Source organism: Rhipicephalus microplus, chromosome 3 (genome assembly GCF_043290135.1).
Source record: "Rhipicephalus microplus isolate Deutch F79 chromosome 3, USDA_Rmic, whole genome shotgun sequence".
Lineage (NCBI taxonomy): Eukaryota > Metazoa > Arthropoda > Arachnida > Ixodida > Ixodidae > Rhipicephalus > Rhipicephalus microplus.
The window spans coordinates 208,291,846-208,314,883 of record NC_134702.1 but is presented as its reverse complement, the minus strand read 5'-3'; the positions used below and the strand labels follow the sequence as shown (position 1 = coordinate 208,314,883).

Below are 23,038 nucleotides of genomic sequence, written 5' to 3'. Positions count from 1 at the left end.
CGCACATTGTAACCATTAAACCACCACATATGTGGCTTTCTCCTCTGTTGTCAAGCACTGGAGACCTTCAAACATCTGTACGTGTACAGACTGTGTTGGCATTGTCACCAGCATGGCAACAGTATAGGGCACCTGGAATGCCAAAATAATTGCTATTGCAACAGGAAATGCTCTTTTGCTAAACATTGTATGCATTTAAGAACACAGGAAGCCATTGGCATAACTATTACTGTTTCGGAGTGTAGCACTGCTGATTCATCAACATTCACCTGGCGCCCTCTAACAGCTTCATCAGTCCACTAATAAAAAAAATACTGTAGTAATCATGTACTGAAAATTGGCACGAACATTCAGTTTTGCATGCCAATACCCAGTGTGATTATGAGGCGCATGGTAGTTTGGGGCTCTAAAGCTTCATTTTAATCAGGTTCCTTAATATGGGCTTCAACAGATACAAAATACAAGAGCGCTAAAGATTTCTAAGGACAAGTGCTCCTGTATTATGCTGCTGTTGAAGTTCAACTGCCTTTGTCGAAAATTGCCAATTAAACAGATTTCAGCAGTGTATGCTTTGAATAAGAGGCAACTTCAATGGTTATCTATAAAATTAACTTCACGATTAGGAACACCACGTGGCCAACATTAATACTTAGCCCTCCATCATCGCCCTAATGTAAATCCCGAACCCAGTAAATAAACCGTATGTGGTGGATATACAAAAAAGTTCACCTGGTTCTTGAAAGTTCCTCTCCACAGTTCTCATCTGCTGGTCGTATTGTTTCCGACTTTTGTTTGAAGCTGCCATATCGACCTTAGGCTCTGATTGGCTTTGAAATGTCCATTCGTTGGCCGATAGTGTCATCCTGGCCGATGTACTTTTTACAGCACCATTGCCGTCGCTGTGGCCGCGTGTACTGCAGCAGCTGCTGCAGCCGTAGGCTTCCCTTGCAGCGCATGTGCTTTGTGGACCCCGTACGCATCTGTCATGACTGCAGTCCAGCGACGCTGCGGGAGAACGACTTCTACGACAGGCACCTGCGCCTGCTCCTCGCTGGCGCGCCCTTCCTCGTCACGGTCGTGCCCGACGCGGGTGCAGCCCTGCCACACTGCTGTCGACTCTCCCCTGACCATCGGTGAGCATCTGGAACATGGTTTCTGGTGATAAGTGAAGCTTCGTAGCGAGCAAACCAAGGAGCTTGCGCAGCTTCATGTTCATAAAGATGAAACCCTAGAAGCCCATGCACTCAGATTTATGTGCACATTGAAGGGCACGATGCATTCAATGTTTACTCTGCAGCATCTATCATAATCATATGGTGCGTTTGGGATGTGAAGCCCTGATAATTATGGAAGAAGCTTTCACAAGTTGGTATAACACGATTAAGGGTACAACCACAGAAGCCTGTAAGCTAATTTATCTTGTTAATAAAATGTTTTAATTAAGCCACACTAGGGAATTGGCCAACCTACTGTTCCTGGGTGGCTACACCAAGCACAGGATTTCTCATTAGAAACGGTGCTAAGCATATTGAGCATTGGTGATGTTTCCTGTATTATTACACTAAGTTGCTGGCAATCCTTTGAAAGTATGAGAACCTTTACTGGCTCATGAAATTCTTGAACACGTATCTTTTCTTTTTAAGAGAGACCCATTGCATGTTTAATGCGAAAGCCTTTTATAGTTAACTAGGTGAATGCACGCACCCAACTGGTGTCTGCAGGATTGCGTCTGGAAAGCACTTGAACTCTTCTCTTGGAACTTATGCTAGCACAAATAACTGCCAAGGTGACCACCTGCATCTGATGCGGTGAAGGAGAGGGAAATGCCAAAGCAGTAGGGGAGGTCCTGACTTGAAATAAAGACAGTGCCTATGGAAAGCCGATGTGCTGTGCAAGACCACCGACGCTTGCAACATGTGGCCATTGACATGGGATCTGTGAAGGAAGCGTGCCTTGTCTGCTGTACTAGTTGGCCTTGACAGCACTGTTTTGCTGCACCCTTCTCTAATGACCTAGCCAAAAGCAGTGCTTTCTTGTTTTCATTTCATGAGAATATGCACAGGCATTCTTTCTAGTATTCTTTCCTGTGTGTGCCTGCGGTTTTCTGCAGAAAGTGTTTTCGCAGGAGTGAATAAGTGGGAGGTACAGTGAAACTACAATGTCCTTGCTATGGGCTCTGAAGTACCAGAGCGCACAGAGCTATGTGCCCAGTGTGTCATCACATTGTTTCAAAGCATATGACTGAGCTGTGGCTCCTCATTTCCCGATGTCACGCAGTGTGCACTGAAATATTTGAGCCCTTGTTGGTTGGTGGAGTTTAATGGCCAATTCTGGCAATTTAACTATCATGTCTGAGTGACGGCAGTTCAATGTTCCTCAGATGCTCGATCTTGTCACTTGCCTGGTATTAGATATTCCCAGCAAACTTCAAAAACTATCAAATAATATGTGAAACTGAAAGCGATTCCCAGTCGAGCAGTACTGTCCCCACACAATGAAACAAATCAAAGGTCATGCACTGTATGCCGGCTTGTCAAGCATGGGGGGCATAGGACGAAAGTAGCAAAGAGCAGATGCTCAGTGGAAATGTGACCACACTGCACTGTTCATGCCAAGTCTATGGTTGTAAAGGGTATTCCAGCAGTGCAGGTTTACGCTATGAATACTTTTCCCATAATGCATACAGGTTTTATCATCGTACAGGAACCTGCATCATGCGAAAGGTGGCTTGTGCTTCACTTGCGTTTATTATCAGCTATACTATTGCCACCACGTTAATAGCTGCTGTTTTGAAACTTATGCATTTATCTTATAAAATTGTAAGAGAATTTAGTCTGTCTACAAATGTTTCAAAAATGTGTAAATATCTTATCTGATTACCGTAGCAACAAAATTCAGCTTCCTGGATAGGTGGTGCCATCTGACACCGTAAAAATAAATCAGGCAAGCATGTAAACAAATGTGTTCATACGTGCCAGTACCATAATTCTGAATGCACTGGTTTTAAAACAACACGAAGGTCACCAGTGAGGCGCCGGCCAAAGGAGTAGCATTATTGGGCTCTTGATGCTGCACTGATTAGTATGATGCATCTGCATTAACCTGCGCTGGCACTTCTGTAGCTTTTGTTTTGTAACACTGGTCATTAATTATGGGAAGCCCCAAGGTAATCAGTAAAATTGACTCGTTAGCGATCTGCACATTTCTCAAGCCTATAACCTTGGGTAAATGATAGAACTGTGCATAGGACCATCATACGCAGCGAACTTTATTGAATTCCTGTGACCTAAAAGAATTAACCTAAAAGAATGAAAAATTTTTGGTCAACGTGCGAACTTAGAGCCCAGTTTGTTATGTAAACAAAGTTTGTGCGAACTTAGAGCCCAGTTTATGTAAACGAAGTTTGTTATGCACAAAGTCGCCTTCATCTCCGATGAAGGCGACTTCGTGCCTGTGACAAGGCGGCAGCGAAAAGGAAGACTCACTGCCATCTCCAACAACAAGTAAGAATGTGACGACTACATGAGAGCCCACGATATACACAATTCTGTTTGTGCCGGTCGATGCGGCTCATAGTCTCAACCGGCTCAATCGTCAAGTCACGTCTAGGTTTCTTGAGGAACTCGCCCAGGGAGAGATCGCGGACGTGCGGATCAACGGCCGTAAGAATATCCTCGCCGTAGACGTCACTCAACGAGGCACATTGGAAGTGCTGAGCAATGTCAAGATGTTGGATAACATCAATGTTCGCTCATATATACCTGATGGCCGCGACTCTACGGCAGGCGTCATTTATGACGTCGACATTTCCATCAGCGAAAGTGACTTTGCTGCTCTCATCAAACCGGTGTCTGCAGAACTTACCATACTGCAAGCTCGTCGCCTTGGCAAATCACGCTGCGTGAAGCTCGTGTTCAAGGGTGACAGCCTTCCATCACAAGTCAAGGTCGGCCATTTTCGACACACAGTGCGACTCTTTGTCCCGAAGCCCCTTCAATGCCGGAAATATTATAGATTGGGACATGTCAGTGCTGTTTGTACAAACCTGGCTGTGTGCTCGCTATGCTCAGAATCACATAGCGCAGACGCTTGCCAGGCAGAACTTCGAAAATGTCGAAACTGTCATGGCCCCCACGAAGCATCGTCAAAAGATTGCCCAATCATGAAAAAGGAAATGCAAGTGTTGAGGCAAATGGTCCGGGATGGCTCAACTCACAGGGAGGCCGCTGCCCAAGTACGACGCCGGCGATCTCGTCGCCGGAGGCCCCTGAGGAGACCCAGTGCTGAAGCAAGGATTGAACCTCGCCAAATGACCGCCCGCATACCACCTCAAGCGTCCAGACGCGCCGACAACAAATCCTCCAAGCAAGACAAGAGCATCACCGACTCGCCTGAAGCATGGCCAGCGCTGCCAACGATAGACCCACCGTTTGAGCCACCGCATCGCTCGTCTACAATCACTTCGGAACAAGAATGTGATGATAGTCGCGACAAAGAAATCGTAGCCATAGTAAAGGCCCTTATGAATACCATTCGTATGCTCCTCACTAGCATTGACAGCCCGGCTGCAAAGAGTGCACTTCAGTTAGTGGATGCGCTGAAGCCGGTGCTATCAAGTCTGGAAAGGCATCATGGCTCCGCCTCTGCAAGCCTTTCGTAAAGAGGTCAAAGGAGCTTCGATATTTCAGTGGAATGCCCGAGGCCTCAAGCCCCGCATTTCTGATATCCGACAATTTGTGTTTAAAAACCAGTTTCCAATTATTGTTATCTGTGAGCCGAGGCTACACAATGCAATACGACTATACAGGTACGAAGCCTTCAAGTCCGCTACCTGCAACGAACAGAGTAAAGTCATTGTATATATCAGATGCGACCTTACCTATATTAAGCACCGTGCAGCACCTCACGATGACAACCAGTATGTCTGCTTGACAGTTAAACGTAGAGACTGCAATTTTACGCTTGTAAGCGCATATATATCACCTTCAAACCGTTTTGAACCTGAAAGACTACGTGCACTGTTAACAGCCACACCTGGACCATGGATTATCACCGGAGATTTCAACGCTCACCACCCACTATGGGGAAGTCAGAAGACAGACAGTCGCGGAAGGCAAGTATTCTCCTTTGCTCTGGAGCAGCAGCTGCTTTGTGTAAATGACGGAAGCCCAACGTTTCTACGGGGAACGACATACAGCAGCTGCCTTGACTTAACATTTGTGTCACGAAGCCTAAATGGAAAGGTCAAGTGGTTCGCAGACTATGAAGCTCATGGAAGCGACCACATACCAACTTATTTGAAGATCAAGGACCTGGAAAAATCGCCAAACTACGACACTTCGACTCGCATCAACTGGACAAAGTTCAGGCTACTGACGGAAAAGAGGTGTCAAGAAAATAAAGCGCCTCCTCTTGACACCCTCGAGGATAGGATTAGAGGTGCTACTCAAGAAGGGACCTATCATTTTCAACATACTTCAGAATATTGTCAACATCAAGCGGAATTGGAACAGCTCAGAGCGATCCGTCGTCGCGCAGAAAGAAGGTAGAGGCGCACTAAGTCCATTCACCACTTGAGGGAGGCAAGGCGTCTACAGAAAAAAATTCAGTGGCGAATCATTTCACTTCAATCCTTTCGCTGGAAACATCTGTGCGAATCTTTGGATCCACACAAGCCTTTGACGCAGACATGGAGGATTGTCCGTGGCCTACGAACATCGCCACATCAACATCGCCCCTTCTAGTGTCTTTCTCTCCACCAAGGCTGCACCGAAATTGAAGTAGCAAAAGATTTCTGCATGAAAGTTGCCGGTCATGCGTCCGCGTGCACCACGCGCCACCTAGAAAACGCTCCAGTTTCCAGAGATTCAAGAATGGACACCTCTCTCTAGAGCAACTACAAGCGGCCTTGACGGCATGCAAACGACCTTCATCGCCTGGTCCGGATGGGATCACGTACATGGCTCTTTGCAACCTCGGAGAACCAGCTCGACGGGCCCTTCTATCCGTGTACAACGACTCGTGGAGCAGCGGATTTATTCCTCATTCATGGAAATCCAGCCGCCTCGTTTCTGTGCTTAAACCAGGTAAATATACTCTGCACTTGATCTCTTATCGCCCCATCGCGCTTACCAGCTGTTTCGGGAAAGTGATGGAGAGGATGATTTTGACTCGCCTAGAGTGGTACTTGGAGCATCACGAGGTATACCCTCATGCTATGACGGGCTTTCGGCGTGGACGGTCCGCAATTGATATCGTTACAGACCTGGTTTCATCTGGTCAGCATCAAAAAAGACTGAAACGTTTACCTGCGGCGTTGTTCTTGGACGTGAAAGGTGCATACGACAACGTATCACATGAAGCCATTCTGGATGTCATGGAAAATGTTGGATTAAGGGGTCGGGTTTACAAATGGATCCACAGCTATCTGAAAGGCAGAACTTTCTTTGCACAGACGGAGAATGGCACAACAACGCACCATTGCAACCGTCGTGGTGTGCCACAAGGCGGTGTTCTTAGCCCCACACTTTTCAATCTAGTGCTACTCGGTCTGGTTGATGCACTTCTAGAATCTGTCCATCTAACAATATATGCAGATGACATCTGCATCTGGGCGTCAGGCGTAACACGCCTTCATTTGCGTGCCCGGCTTCAGAGAGCGGCTACAATAGCGACAAAGTACCTGGAAGAACGGGGATTAGAGCTGTCATCAGAGAAATGCTCGCTTATAGCATTCACGCATAAGGCTATGAGCCCATATGTTATTAAAATCAACGGACACACGATCAACTACGTGAAGACCCACCGATTCCTCGGAGTAATAGTTGATCGCGACCTCTTCTGGAGCCCTCACATCGCCCACATGAAAACTAAACTCACCATGATCACCCACGTACTGAGGTTTCTTGCTGGAAAAACGTGGGGTGCATCGGTACGAGCAATGCTCCAACTCTACACTGTTCTGTTCCTCGGTTATATGCGATACAGCTTACCCGTGCTTTGCGGGATCCGAAGAACAAACTTGCGCGTCCTCCAGTAGATCCAAGCCCAAGCCCTGAGAATATGCCTTGGTCTCCCGGGATGCGCGTCTACAGCAGCGACAGTCATCATTGCGCGTGATTATCCAGTCAACGCATACATCCGCGTATACGCTTTGAGAATGGACATAAGACGTTTCGCTCGGCTTCCATCTCATCACTTTGCCTCACTTCGAACTTACAGGCCCCACTCAGCGTTCAGCGCAACTGTAGCTCAGCATTGCGCAGTGCTTCCGTTGCACTTCACGCATGCAGCACAGCCGCTGATACCATTATGGTGCCTACACCCACTCAGAGCCCTTCTTACAATTCCTGGCATCTAAAATAAGAAAAAGTCGTCGCATCTCGCCCTGAAACAGGCCACATTACTTTTCCTGCAAGAGAAGCATAACGGACGCCTTCACATTTACACGGATGGGTCGGTGTCTTCAGTAAGCTCTGCAGGGGCGGTGGTCATTCTCGCGAGGCACATCACAATTAAATTCATGACATCGCATTTGACGTCGTCGACAGCTTCAGAACTTGTGGCCATACGTGCAGCTCTGGAGTTTATAGTGAAAGAACGTTCGGGAATTTGGTCTATCTTCTCGGACTCGAAAGCATCTCTTCAATGTCTTATGTCACCCTTTCGCCATGGACCCAATGAACAGTTAGTAGCTGAAATAAGGCTTCTTCATCACCAAGCAATTGAAAAACAGCACAGCATAGTGTATCAGTGGATACCAGGTCATTGCGGTATATATGGCAATGACCGCGCAGATGAGGCCGCTAGATCTGCACACGATAGTACCCAATACACAGCCATACCGTTCTCAAGAACCGACGCAGCTACAAGACTTCGTTCGCTTGCACGTGACCTCACACTGGTACAGTGGAACTCAACAGACTTCACAAACGCGCGCCTGCATAACTTGGATGTCAATCTGCAGCTTCGTCTTCCCCCAAGGATATCTCGAGCTGAGGAGACTCTTCTATGCCGCCTGTGGCTTGGAGTGGCCTTCACGAACGCATACTCTTATCTCATTGGGATGGCCAGCTCTCCTACATGCACTTACTGCAGTTGCGAAGAAACCATCGCTCACCTTCTGTGTGAGTGCACCCATTTCAACGCGCAAAGACAAGAACTCACTGCACCTCTGGATAGACTAGACGATCGGCCTTTGTCGGAACAAAGGATTCTGGGTCATTGGCCGAGCCCATCCTCAGCCCAGAAGGCTTTGAAAGCTTTGCTGCGCTTTTTGCGGATAACTGGCCTCAGAGACAGACTTTAGTGTCTTATACTCTTTGATGTTGCCTTTCCTCTGTTGCAATTTTTTTTGTAATTTCTCTTTCTCTTCGCAACATTTCTTTTTAACATCTTTCATTCCCCTCACCCCTTTCCCCAGCACAAGGTAGCCAGCCGGTCTAAGAACTGGCTAACCTCCCTGTCTTTCCGCTTAAACTTTCCCCTATATTAGGCCTTCTACATTCAGTAATAGTCATAAATTTGAAATTAGTAAGACGAGGTCCCATTTCAGTGTATACTTCCGGGCCTCCTTCTGTATATCCTTCTTGGACATTGTATTAGGAAATAATGAAACTTGATTGGATTTGAGTTCATCATGAGTGGTTCTTAAAGCATAGTACCCAATATGCTGAATAACTGGTACAGTGCAACATATCTACTGGAAGTTATTTCTTCTATTTTTTCTTTGCTGTATGGTTGCCGCTGTTTAATAGTGATGCTCATTTTTCACCCCATTTTGTGATGTTTTTTTTTCCTTGCAGCATCCTCGAGATGGAAAATGTTCAGAGCAAGGAGTGCATAGAAATTCCTTTGGCCAGCATATGCACTTACCGAATCCTCAGGCCCAACAGCCCCGGAATGACCAACTCGAGTGAGTTCAAATGCACACCTGCTAATATTTCTAACTTTCTTTGTGCTTATACTCTTGCTTCTTTGTGGAACATATGCTTTTCAATATCAACATTTGCACTCATCTTTATTTTTTCTGTGACAGGCTTTCAGTAGCTGAAAATTGGGAAACATGTTATTGTCTAGTCCTAGTTGCATCTAAATGTATCAGAACCTTTTCTATGTTTTCGTTTGGCCCCATCAGATAACTTCTTCAACATGAATAATAGAGTACATTCTCAAGTGTCCGGGAGCAATAGTGATAATGCTGGTGTGTACCGCGGCTTGTGTATGAACAGCCGATGCACTGCATCTGCTGATACTGTTGCACCCTAAGTGTTTTTTGTTTTGCCAGATGCAAGGTTGCCCTACAGTATACTTGTGTACAATACAGGAAAAGAATAGGGGCTTCTAGCTTGTACGTATACTTCTTTATGTTAACGTGTTTCTGGACAATGGTTTGAATTTACCGTCTTACCGGAACGCATGTCTTTCAATGTTTTAGCTCCTCATTCCTAAACATTTACGTATGTGCATAAATGCATATAGCTTTAGGTTTTTGCAAACCATAAATGGTGATGCTAACTGTATTTAAAGTGCGTTTAACTTACATAGGTTTTAATCACCGTTGCGGTAAAATCACAAGATGTTTATTTATTGTGAGTAGTATCCTCGTATGCACAAAAGGGTGAAAAATACAAGGTTACTGCAATGGTGGTGTTCACATCTTGTGTTCATGACCACAGTCATGAACACAAGATGTCAACACCACCAGGCACGCGCTGTGGTAAACAGCCTATAATAGCCTCGAGGGTGACGGTTTGTATTCGACGATTTCTGTTAGGTAAGATGTTAACCCAACTTATCAATGAGCATGAGTGTGCATAGTAGTATATCAGATTTTGGATTTCGAGATTAGGCCCCACCATACTAGTAGGGCCTCCCAAAAATTGGCCTATAGGCTTATTGGAGTGTCCGTCTCCACAGTAATCTTCCGTAAAAGGCAAAATATTGTGTTTAGAAAAAGTTTATTTCAACGTCGTCTCTTACTGGACATGGCATCTGCGTGGATTTGAGGAGAGACCTGAGCGATGACTAAAGTAAAGCCATGCCGGGGCATGGCACTGTGTCTGACCCCACGAGGAAGTCAGGTTTTGGCATGTTCTGTTCGCTGAAATTCACCCCTGTATGGTGTAGCGAACTGATCGAACAGATGTGGAAATGTTTACTGCAGCTATTAGAGTTAATCAATGTGTGATAATATCTGTTCCATTGTGGTGAAAACATCAAAAGGTGTGCATCTCGGTACGTTTTGAAGTCTTCTCTTGATAGCGCGGTGGTGCTGCCCTCTACTGTACACTCATGTGATCAGAAAACACGCGATTGATTCATTCTGCCCATCGAGCCATGGCGCCAGCAGTAGCCAAAAAGAAAAAATTGTACGCGCTCAGTATTCATGTTGAGTCGTAGAAATGATGATTAGCATTGTTTTAAATAAAATGTGAAGCATTCTGTACAGTCTTGTATAGACATGCGAGACCTAGGGCAAGCGTTGATTTAGATGATGTGTATTGGGCCCGCTCTGGTCTCTTGCACTACCTGCAGTTGCAATTCTCATTGTAGCTTTTTGATCAAGGGCTCTTTCTATGTATTTTTCTGAAACATTCACAGTCACTCATTCTTCGGATACATTTTAGATTACGCCCCAGTGTGCAAACTGTAATGATCTTTATGTCTTCTTGGACATATAATTGTGCAACCTTCACCGTAAGATCGTGTTTCTGTATTGCGTTATCTCTAAAAAAAAACTTGACAATGATTTTTCACTTTCTTCTCCGCACGGATTGTTCGCTTATTCTCCTGTGTTCTTTAAGGCCAGTAAACTTGTTTTTGTTGATACTTCAGAGGTGCTGCATTGCAAGGAAAATAACGGAGTTTGTAGCGTTGCAGTTATGCACGCTCCACACCTTCTGAATTTGAGTCGTGCTGCGTTACCTGCGTACTGTGAGGACACAGACGTTCTACCCCATTGCCACTGCCACCTTCTCATGTAGGCCTCTACAGCAGAGTGCGCTGTGTTTGCAGAAAGATTGGCGTTGCCACGTGACCCACAAGCTACACGCTGCATTTGTGCACGGTCTCGGTTGAAGCGGTATGAAATACTCACGGCAAATGTGTACGAGTATGCGTATAGTATGGCAAGCAGCGCGTGCATAGGCGTGATGCACGCAACTAGCGATGGACGATCGGCTCCTCGTGACGTGGCGTGATGTCGATGAAACGGTGAGCCTTCGCACAGTGGCAGGTCGCGATGGACACGTACGAAAATCGATGCGTGTTTCCGACCCCTTTGTCAGTCGCCACGTGTCCAGAGTTTCGAAATGCTTCTTGGGTGGATCCGACTACAGCAGCGAGAAGCCTTAGCAGAGAGACCGCCTTGGCCTAACATTTGTATTCAACTAGATTCATTTGACAGCCGTGAAAGAGATGAGAAAGAATGCCCATTCATGAAAATTTTTTATTTCTAGCAAACTGAATTTTTCTCTGAATTATACGGAGTGAAGAGGGGTTGGACATTTGCCACCATCTTGAATATTGGGACAGCACTTCTAAGCAAAAGCCCCTTCCTAAAATGCCTTGCATTCTCTCTTCATTGAGAAGGGGGGGGGGGGTGATTAGCTTTTGTGGGGCAGTCTACATAAAGCTCCTAAATAAACTTAATGTAACGCAGAGTCCCCCCTACCTGCACAGGTGTTCGTTCTCTCTTTTGTCAACTGTGGCTCCCCCTATGGGAGGCTGAGCTAGCGGACCCCGTCCGCATCATAAATACAGTTGCTGCTGATCACTCGTGCTCGTCAGCTGTCTGTGAGATCAGATTTTTTATGTTACATTTTACTAGCTGCCAAAACATTATGCAAGGACATCGAAATATTGTTGCGATCAATTGGTTCTGTTATTAGCGATGAGACATTGAAATGTGGACATTGAAATATACCATAGCATTGGCCGACTGGCGAAACCCCAGCGCTTCATATTCTCATCGGCCAGTTTATTAAAACTTAGGTTTCTGAAAAGGCAAGCAGCACTGAAATAGCTGTCGACTGCACTGAGGGCACGAATTTCGAAAGAATTTGGTCACAACCAAAAGTGCTAAATTACCGAGCTAGCAAGCGCGCACAGCCTACGCTATGGTATGAAGGTTTGTCGAGTAAGGCCCTTGCGCAAGATTCAGCACAACTTGTGGGTCTGAAGATTGTATGAAATTTGCGATTACTTACAGCTTTTCAATTTGGCGTGACATTGTATTAAGTAATTATGTCTTGCCATTGCAATTTAGCAATGACAAACATGGTAGTGATAGTTAGAAATTAGTGTTTGCGTGGAGTTCATCGATGCACTGTGGCATCAAGCTCTGTTGTCATCCTCGTCATCATCATTCTCATTATCATCAGCCTGACTACGCCTGCATTCCATACCTAGCTGGTAGGAAGTCCGATCTGCTGTCGCCTATCTTTGCACAAGAGCATTTTTTGATGAGCCGTAACTGCAAGCAAAATCATATAATGCAACATATTGAAACGCGCTAGCGAAGATTCGATGAAGAGGAAGAAGAGACTTGACTGGCTCGCGAGCGACGCTGTTGATCCTTCGCTGAGCTACACCTCTGCATTACCCATCTTGTAAATAAACGCGTTCCATCATCACAATTGTGGTGGAGGTGCTGGGTAAGCTAGCTACTACCAAGTGATACAGGAGAGGCACCGTTTCCTAACGACGGAACCGCTACACGAGCTTCGCCGCAGCTGTCGACTAGAGGGTTTGGCACCATTACCTCAAGAAATGAGCTCGGACGGAAACAACCAGCAACCAGCCGCAAGGACGTCGCCCTACCACTACAGTGAGCCGCGAACCTTCACAGGGAAACCCGGCGATGACGTGGACTAATGGCTAAGGCACTATCAGCGGGTGAGCCGATCGAACGGTTGGAATGCGGCTAGCCAGCTGGCTCACGTGGGGCTCTTCCTCGATTTCACGGCGCTGGTATGGTTTGAGAACCATGAAGACACATTGACAACCTGGGACCAGGTTGTGGGGGAAATTAAGAAATGCTTTGGAGACCCAGCATCGAACAAGAAACGTGCCGAGCAGACGTTGTCGCAGAGGGCTCAAGTCACCGGTGAGACATGCAGAACCTACATTGAAGAGATTCTGAAGTTGTTCAAGTCGGTGAATGCCCACATGACGGAAGAAGACAAAGTGGGCCATATACTCAAGGGCATCGCCGATGACGTCTACCACTTCCTCATTGGCAAGGAGAGCCTGGAATGCGTGGCCGACGTGATTAACCACTGCCGAACCTTCGAGGCTCTTAAAACTCGTCGCATCACATCGAAGTTCGGACGTCTAGCCAACGTTACGACTGTTGCCACCGTTGATGTCTGCCAAAATTCTCTACCTGCCGACCTTTCCTCCACCATTCGTCAGATTGTACGGGAGGAACTGCGTCGCCATGTCTCTGTTCCCATGCAAGCTGGAGACCCGCAGTGTGATACACTATCCCCAAGCATCAATGCTGCGAGTTTCGACGAGCACAGTTACTCCACCCGCAGTCCACGGCTGAGGGCACCGCCACCAACGGCTACTTACGTCGAGTCGTCTTATGTGCCCCGCAGCAGTTATAGCTACGACAGCCGACCGCCTCAGTTTGTGTCCGAGTGGCAACAGTTCCCTGGGCATCCTCTCCACACCGCAGCATTCAATGTGCCTCGGGAATGCCCCGTGTGCTACCAGTGCAGTGTTCGCGGACATATCGCCCGGTTTTGGCCATCGCGACGTCGCCCACGCACGACCTTTTCTGACCGACCAGCGATGCTTGCACGGTGAAGCCAACAGCCCGATTACGCCTACTGGCCTTCGGATTCAACTGCCCAGAGGCACGGGCACCGGCCGAACATCCGCAGTGACTCGCCTGCCTCTGTGAGGAGCTTGACGCCACCTACTACGCGCCAGCGACGGTCCCCATCTTCCCGTCCCCGGCCGCGGCTTTCCTCTCCGCCACCAGGAAACTAGCCGGCGCGGCGGATGGAGGCGAGGTCGCTGGACGTACCGCTTTGCACACAAGTATGCCTCCATTAGTTCACATACTTCACAACAAGGTTCATGTATTCATTGACGATGTTCCCACAATGGCTCTGGTAGACACCGGTGCAACAGTTTCTGTAATGAGTTTAGTTTCAAGGAGAGACTTGGCCGCAAGGTTATGTTTTATTGGGATAAATCTTCTACTTTTTGAGCAGTCAGCGGCACGGCTTTGTGTCCAGTAGGTGTGTGCACTGTGTTTGTTTGTGTTGCTGGTAAAGCGTTCAAGGCAGAATTCGCAGTGCTCGCTCATTCCACCCATGACGTTATCCTTGGAATTGACTTCTTGCTAGAGTGCCGTGCGACTGTCGACTGCGGAGCAGGCGAGGTTCTGTTGTCCGCCCTCGCCCAGCAGCCTCAGCGTAGCAGAGACGACAACCTCGTTGTAGTTAAAGATGCTATTCTACCGGCACGCTCTACTGCCAGAGTGCCCGTTGCTGCTTCGAATGCCGACTCGAGTTTCAGTTCTCCTGATATTGTAATTGAGCCATTGCCTTTGCCTTGCATGAAGAAAAACATCTTTCTGCCGCGCTGCGTTGTGTCTCTCACCGAGGGAAAAACTAAATTATGGGTAGTTAACTGCTCATCCGAGTCTGTTGTACTACCAGAGGGAATGCGCCTTGCCATGTTTGAAGGGCAGTGCAGTATCTGCATAGGAGCTCTCAGCAATGCGGCAAATTCGGACTATGCTGATGTATCCGGCAGGGAATACGAATTTTATAAGATGGTTAGCAAGTCTGTTCCCTCGCATAAGCGCAAAGTGTTGGTTACACTGCTGGCCAGGCACGCTAAAGTATTTGATTTTGCACGGAAGTCGCATAGACCTCAGACGCCCAGCACACGCACTCGTCACAAGATCGACACCGGATCTGCGCACCCCCTCAGACAAAAACCTTATCGAGTTTCCGCGTCAGAGCGCAAGGTAATTTCAGAGCAAGTCAGCGAGATGCTAACCTCTGGCGTAATTCAAGAATCGTCAAGTCTCTGGGCCGCGCCTGTTATCTTGGTCAAGAAAAAAGATGGATCCTGGAGGTTCTGCGTTGACTACCGACGTCTCAACTCTATAACTAAGAAGGACGTGTACCCGCTTCCTCGCATCGATGATGTCATCGACTGCCTGCATTCAGCGTCCTATTTTTCATCGGTGGACTTGCGATCCGGGTATTGGCAGATCCCCATGGATCCGGCTGAGAAAGAAAAGACGGCCTTTGTTACACCCGACGGTCTGTTTGAGTTTAATGTTATGCCATTCGGCTTGTGTAATGCCCCCGCCACATTTGAAAGATATATGGACACCGTTTTACGGGGCCTCAAATAGGAAATTTGCCTGTTACCTGGACGATGTGGTGATTTTCGGCCGAACATTTGAAGAACATAATCATCGCCTTGACCTCGTTCTAACATGTCTCGAGGAAGCTGCACTTACATTGAACTAAAAAAAATGTCGCTTTGGAGAATGTGAAACCTTGGTTCTGGGACACCTGGTGGATAAAAATGGCGTGAGACCGGACCCGCAGAAAGTCGCCGCTGTCGGCAACTTCAAGCAGCCGCAGTCCCCCAGGGAGTTGCGTAGCTTCCTGGGCCTGTGTTCCTACTTTCGTCGATTTGTTCCGAATTTCGCTGATAAAGCACAACCACTGACTGACTTGCTGCAAAAGGATGTCCCTTTCCACTGGACACCGGATTGCGTAGCAGCCTTTAAGCAGCTTCGGTTCATACTGACTTCAGGACCGGTACTACGCCATTTCGATCCTTCTGCTGAAACGGAAATTCACACAGATGCCAGTCGAATCGGCCTTGGTGCAGTGCTCGTTCAGCGCCATGACAATGCTGAACACGTGGTCGCTTACGCGAGTCGTTCGTTGAGCAAGGCAGAACGAAATTACACAGTCACAGAACAGGAGTGCCTCGCAGTCGTTTTCACCGTGCACAAGTTTCGCCTATACGTCTACGGCCGTCGCTTCTCGGTAATCACCGACCATCATTCTCTATGCTGGTTGGTAGGCCTCCGAGACCCATCTGGACGACTGGTGCAATGGGCTTTGCGCTTACAGGAGTTCGACTTCACAGTACGCTACAAGAGCGGTAACCGGCACGCAGACGCCGACTGCCTATCGCGCCTTCCTCTACCGACGACTGAGTGCGACGCTGACAACTCCGACCAGTATATCGGCGCTATTGCCTCTGAGTTCCCTGATCTCGCGACTTTCCGGACAGCCCAACAAGAGGACCGCTCCTTAGATTCTCTGTTCGCCTCCGCTAATGAACACGCAAACCCAAGTTCTTTTGTGGTTCATGACGGGGTCCTTTACAAGAAGAATTATACCGGACAAGGAGCCCGTCTGCTTCTAGTTGTTCCACGCACTTTACGGGCTCGCGTCTTTCAGTCCTTACACGACGACGCAACCTGCGGCCACATGGGCTTCGCCAGAACGCTTCAACGAATCCAGCAAAGGTTCTATTGGCCCAAGATGCGACGCGACACGGAAAAATACGTTGCTGGATGCGAACAATGCCAACGACACAAACGTCCCACGGCTACGCCGCCAGGACTTCTCCATCCTGTTCCACCTCCTAACTCTCCCTTCGAGACTGTTGGTGTCGATCTGCTCGGTCTATTTCCACGATCGAGCAGTAACAATCGATGGGTCGTCGTCTGTGTTGACCACCTAACGCGCTACGCAGAAACTGCTGCAATACCTGCTGCAACGGCCATGCACGTGTCGCAGTTTATGCTTCGCTGTATAATTCTCCGCCATGGTCCTCCACGCGTTGTCATTAGCGACCACGGATGTCAGTTCGTTGCCGACGTCGTTGAAGAGCTCCTGCGTCTGTCTGCCTGCCATTTCCGCCATGCCACACCATATCACCCGCAGACCAATGGTCTCGTAGAGCGCACGAACCGGACTCTCACGAACATGCTGTCTATTTATGTCGATTCTAAGCACAAAAACTGGGACGAAGTGCTACCTTACATTACATACGCGTACAATACCGCGAAGCATGAGACTACAGGTTACTCTCCATTTTACCTGCTGTACGCTCGCTCCCCACAATTTTGTCTCGACACTATACTACCTTTTACACTAGACGTGGAAACCTCGATAGCAGAGACGCTCTGCCACGCAGAAGAAGCCCGTCGCATCGCACGCCTCCGAACCTTGGCATCCCAGCAGCGTTCTAAGAAACGTTATGACGCCTGCCATCGCTCCGTATCTTATAGTAAGGGCGATCTTGTGTGGTTATGGACACCAGTCCGCAAACGTGGTTTGTGCCAGAAGTTGTTGGCTTACTATTCCGGTCCATTCGTCATTCTTGACCGCCTCAGCGACGTCACGTACGTAATCTCGAGCGTCACAAGCAATGGTCGCCGCTCTAGCAAAACACAACTGACACACGTTGCGCGCCTTAAACCGTGCCACTATCAACCATCTGAGTGACTCGCCCAGAGGGCATCGTCTGCGAACCGAGAAGTGAAACGCGCTAGCGAAGATTCGACGAAGAGGAAGAAGAGACTCGACTGGCTCGCGAGCGACGCTGTTCATCCTTCGCTGAGCTACACCTCTGCATTACCCATCTTGTAAATAAACGCGTTCCATCATCACAATATTTTCATTGATTGTGAAAGCTGATGTGTAGTAGAATAAGTGGGGAAAGTACTATAAAAAAATATCAAAAGTGCTTTCGTTTTATTTGTCGTCAGAAGTTTCCCTTGCATGCTCTTTTCTTGAAGTTAGCCCGATTACACATCTTTTTATTGAAAAGTGATAATAAATAAGATTTTGCAGTTTTATAAATAAGCATGCTGAGAAAGTAATGCGGAATTTTCACCCCTCTACCATAGGCTCTTTGTGAAATAAGGTTCTGCAAACAGAAAAACGTTGTCAAATTTGAGAATTTTTAATAAAAAATTTACACTACATTGAACATCAGTGCCAGTACGCCTATATGTAGCCAAACATATTTGAGGCAGGTAGTATTAATATATTTTCTGTAATTCATCAGCAAATTCGCAAAAAAGCAGCAGAGCAGGTAAGTGTGGCCCTCCGCTTCTCCGTCATTATTGATTTACTGTGCTTCAAAAAATTTTTTTCACAACAAAACCAGTGGCAGATCTCTTCTTTACACACATCAGGCAACAATGTAGAATTAAAAAAAAAAATTTATGAGGTCGACCAGTTATGGTTTGTTCAATCGTGCGTGAAATCACCCCTAGTTACAGCCTTGGCATGAGTAATTTCACCACAACTAGGTGTATGAATAAATGAAAAAATCGTTGAGAATATTTTCAATCTGAATTTTCCTGGCAAAACACTGCGATTGTAACGTCACAAATTGTTGGAAAGTGCTTTTTCTTATGATCATTTCCTAAATCTCAGTGCATTGAAGTTTTTGGCTCTCAGAAGATAATATGCTTCATTTTTACCACTTGGAATTCTACATATATCCCTGGATGCCATCAAAATCTGTGTGGAGGAAAAATGCAGGTGAAGAGCACAGCAGTTAAGATATGCTACTTTCACTTGATTGAGGGGCTTTAATTTTACAGTATGCAAGAATATCCAATATTTATAACAGCAGTAGCATCCTTACCATGACATCCACTGTACAAACTGGACTATAGGTTGAGTGGGAGTATAGTTTACCTTCCAAGTTTAAGTGACCAAAAAAGAGAAACATAGAAAAAAACCCAAAACTGTCGAAACACATTTATTTGTGAATTAAGTGCACCGCACCCTGATCGTCGGAGCTCCCCTCAACCACTATCACAAACTGTTTTTATTTGTCGGATGAAGCACCACTGTCTTCTGGACACGAGAGTTTGTCGCCGGCCGCCTCCCGCAGTGTGTCGTCTTTCGTGCCATCCAGCGAGTTGCTGATTCAGCATTTCTTGAGAATATTTTTCACCATGGAATGTGGCAAGGAACGCCAGCCGAAAAGCACCCAGCCGCAAACAGTCGCAAGCCGAGGCCTTTGTAGGCAGCCCGTCGGCATCTTTAGGTTGTCGCCAGACGTCCACTCTCGTTACTCCAGCCGCACTCGGTCCTTGAATGGCTTGTTTAGCAAAATGCCGAGCAGCTGGAGGTTAGACATCAAACTACCTATTATCACCACGATGTCCGTTTTTGCATCGCTGAGTGTACATTTCACAGCGTCGATCAGGTGATTATGAAACTCATCCAACACTAGCATGCTGAGAGGACGCAGCAGTGCACCTGGCTGATGGTTCTAGACTACTCGTATCAATTTGAAAATTATGGCCTTGTTCATGTATCCTCGGCATCGTCGTACGTTTGAAAATGATGAAAGGTGGAAGCTTTCTACCGTCTGCCGTGCATGCCAGCATGACTACGAAGCGCGAGTGCTCGTTGCCAGTGGACAACAGCTTCACATCCTTGGCATTGCACTGCCTGATTGTGCTCAATGAAGGCATGTCAAACCACGCAGGGCATTGCCACTCTGCCCCATCATGTAGTTGTTCTGCTCCAGAAGCCGGTTCACGAAACGCTGAAAGTTTATAAGCCTGTCTTCGAACTCCTTTGGCAACTTCTTACAGATGGATGTGCGCCACCAGAGAGAAAATCTTTTGCATCTCGTGAATTGACGCACCCAGGAGTTTGGTGCACGAAACACTTCTCTCCTGTGCCCAGCTTTTCGAGCGAATTGCACAGCTTTCTTGCACATAGTATCCACAGTCACTGGCAGTGAGCGCGCACAAACTGCCTGTACAAAATTGGCTAGGGTATCCTCCAGCTGCGGATGAACCGTACTCTGACCACGAAACAACATTTTCCGAAGATAGCACATCTGCAGGTTCCCTTTCTGCGCTTTGCAATATCGCAAGCTTTTTTGTTGAGTTCGCTTCCGCAAACTCAACAACATTTAGTTTAAACGCAGCTGAGAGCTGCCTCCTCGTACTGCTACTCATATTCAGTCAACGAAAAAAAAAAAACACTAAAAATTCAATGCAACGTCATGCAGAGTGAAAACTCGAAACAAATAACAAGCAAATTGTGAACACAAAGTACACAGAGAGAGAGAAAAAAAAGCCCGTTATTGTATTTGGATGTGGATATGGCAGTGTCCGGCTTCTTACGCACATGCAAGTCACATGTTGCCAGACGGCGGGGCATTGTTGGTTAGACACTGCTAAATAAGAGAAGGGGTGACTTTAGCTCGTTTTTTTATTAAAATATCTTGAATTACATTCTGGATTATATCTTAAGTCTTTTCTGATAAAACTGTCTCTCTGTCTGCAGCACGGAGTCCTTCGACGAGCGATGGTGGCCTGAGCGGTGTCATGATTGGCTACAGACCGCATGGAGTGGCACCAGGGGCAGGTGAGGAGCAGCAGGATACAACAACGGAGCTTGCACAAACGCTCTTGCACCTCGGTCTATCGCCTGCACCTGAGGCTGCCGCACAGGGGGCCCTCTGGATTGTGGCACTTAACAAGGTATTGTGTCTACTTTACAAACACTGGAGTTGGCTAAAACACGCTGGCAGGCTACATGGTTTGCATGCATGATAGCTGTGTATGTGTCATGATTATGAAATGGCAACAAAAGCCAGCACTTGTCTTCATGTCTTCTGCATCGACAGTGTTTCATGTTTTTCGATCTTTCATTTTTATAATCTTGGACTCATACCAACTTGCCTAGTTGTCAATGCTGCTGAATGTCTGTCTTCGTGATGTTGCACTCACTCTGTCACGGTACTAGAGGCTTCCGAAATTCGTATATTGAAACTTTAGTGCACACAGACGGAACGTTAATAAGGACCAGTGCAGACTAACAACTGACATTTTTTCAATGACAAAACACAATATATACTGTTTTCAGTACCTTATGATCACTGCACTTAAGAAAAACGGCATAGTACATTCCTTCACATAAGCTAGCCCGTCTTTCCGTATTATTGCCGAAATTTGGCTATGCAAAGCAGTCAGCCATGTTTGGACAAGTTTACTGGTGTACCCAGGAAGTGTTACTGCTTGTTCATAGTAAAATGAAGGTGACACGGTCTGCTCAAGTGTGTTGTGCTTCTTACAGATCATAGATGGCCAGCTGGACAGACTAGCAGCAGCCCCAAGTTCGATCTCTTGGCATGCAAAGTGCAGCGTACTGCATGGATTTTTTGTTATCTTTAAAACATTGCCATGACCCATTACTATACCAGCCATATTTCAGGAGAATTTTCAGTACAGAAAAACCCAATTGATAGTGTTCAGAAACATTACTGCACAAAAATATGAGAATTTTCATGGAACCTGCACTGCGAAGTGCACAACAGTATCTGTCGGTATTTTCATAGTACCATGCTTTGAAAATGAATAAAATTATAGTGGTGATGCCATTGCAGCGGGAGGAGAGAAGATAGCATCCTTCTGTGGCAACTGGTCTGCCTAAGAATCTGTGATGCTGGTATCCTAGTGCTTTGCTACAGCTACATTGATGAGGCCTGCCAGCCTTAGTATTCACACTGGGGACTTGGAGCCACTTGAGAGTCCCCAGTGTGAATGCTAAGGCTGGCAGGCCTCGCCATCATAGCTCAGCTTAGCCATCTCATGGTTCGACGGCCTCCCAATTTCATGTCACGCTGTGATGCAAGTGATAGAGTGGGTGCACTGGTGATGAATGTCATGCCACGTAGCTGCGCTAGTCGCGCAAAAGAGGTGCCTCTCCAGGGCACTTTTTATCACTGGCACATGGCGCAACTACCACAAACTGCTTTGACAATTTTTATCTGTGAGATGTCACGGGATGATATGGAAAAAATTTGCCGCTTGAATCCTGGAGGTGGTACGTAGACAGTAAACGACTGTGCCAGCCTCTGCAATATGTTTCACTGAGAAGTGCTTGTGCGTGGCGACAATGGACGCATGGCTGTGTATGTCATAGAAAAGAAGTGTGTTTGTCATTTATGATCTAGAAATATTATACTGCGGTAGCAAACGAGTGCCAAGACCAATGGCAAGCAACGTGGGTGGTATGAAACTGTCAGGCATTTTTTTTGTTTTGGGGAATGCTGTGTACAGTAAAACCCTGTTAATTCGGACTTCACAGGACCGGAAAGAATGTCCGAATTAACCGAGGTTACGAATTATCGCGAGTAAGAACAAAACACTTGAAAAATGTCTCCTGCACTATCAGACTTTTATTTCTAAAAGAAATCTGTGGTTGCGGTTCGCTTCACGGACGCGTTGTGCGACGAAGTCACAATTTTGCGAAATTCCTGCAGGTGGCTTAGTCCGCGCACACTCCGCGGAAAGCATGCCTATGTCCTTCAAAATGGCCAACGCATGCGCAGCCTCCGTCATAGTGTGGCATGGACGCTCGTCGGCGTCACTTATGTCCTTGTCAGCCGATTCCCCTTCGTTGTCCAAAACTTCGGTGAGGATATCGCTGTTGGTCACTGTGCTGGCCACAGCAACATCGCTGTCAATTGCGAAGTAATTGCCCAGGGGCACATTAGCTGGCATGATGCTCACATAGCAGCCGTCTTACTCTTCGCCAGTTTCCTCATTCGCCGCCATCCCCGGATCAGCAGCGTTGTGCACAAAGCCGCTATGCCTAAAGCAGTTTGCAACTACTGCAGGCGGTATGTGGATTGCACTTAGCAGGCTTACTTCGTACTGCTTGCTTGACTCCATGCAGAGCAACATCCGCTTAAGTACCTGCTGTCGATAGCGGCTTTTCATGAACTGTACGATTCCCTGGTCCATTGGCTGCAGGGAAGTCGTGTTTGGAGGCAGGAATAGCATTTCAATATTCTCGAGCCTGGACACCTTCGTGTCTGCACTACAGTTGTCTAGTACGAACAACACCTTCTGAGCTTTGGCCGCAAAACGGCAGTCGAGCTACCTAGATAATCAGCTACCTGAAAGAAGAATGGGAGGGCATGAGCAGTAGAAATAAACATGGACGTTCTTGGTGTAGGGCTCGGGTCTTGAACACGCGACACTTTC

At 47.1% G+C, this 23,038-nt stretch overlaps 1 protein-coding gene across 1 annotated transcript in view; it reads left to right on the top strand.

Moving 5' to 3' along the window:
• LOC142804116 (zinc finger FYVE domain-containing protein 21-like) overlaps nt 1-23,038 on the top strand; it is a 40,278-nt gene that overhangs the window by 7,398 nt on the left and 9,842 nt on the right. The window contains exons 3-5 of the mRNA XM_075890694.1: nt 886-1,133; nt 8,805-8,914; nt 20,331-20,527. Of these exons, the coding sequence (XP_075746809.1) occupies nt 886-1,133; nt 8,805-8,914; nt 20,331-20,527 (555 nt within the window). The remainder of the gene's footprint in view (nt 1-885; nt 1,134-8,804; nt 8,915-20,330; nt 20,528-23,038) is intronic.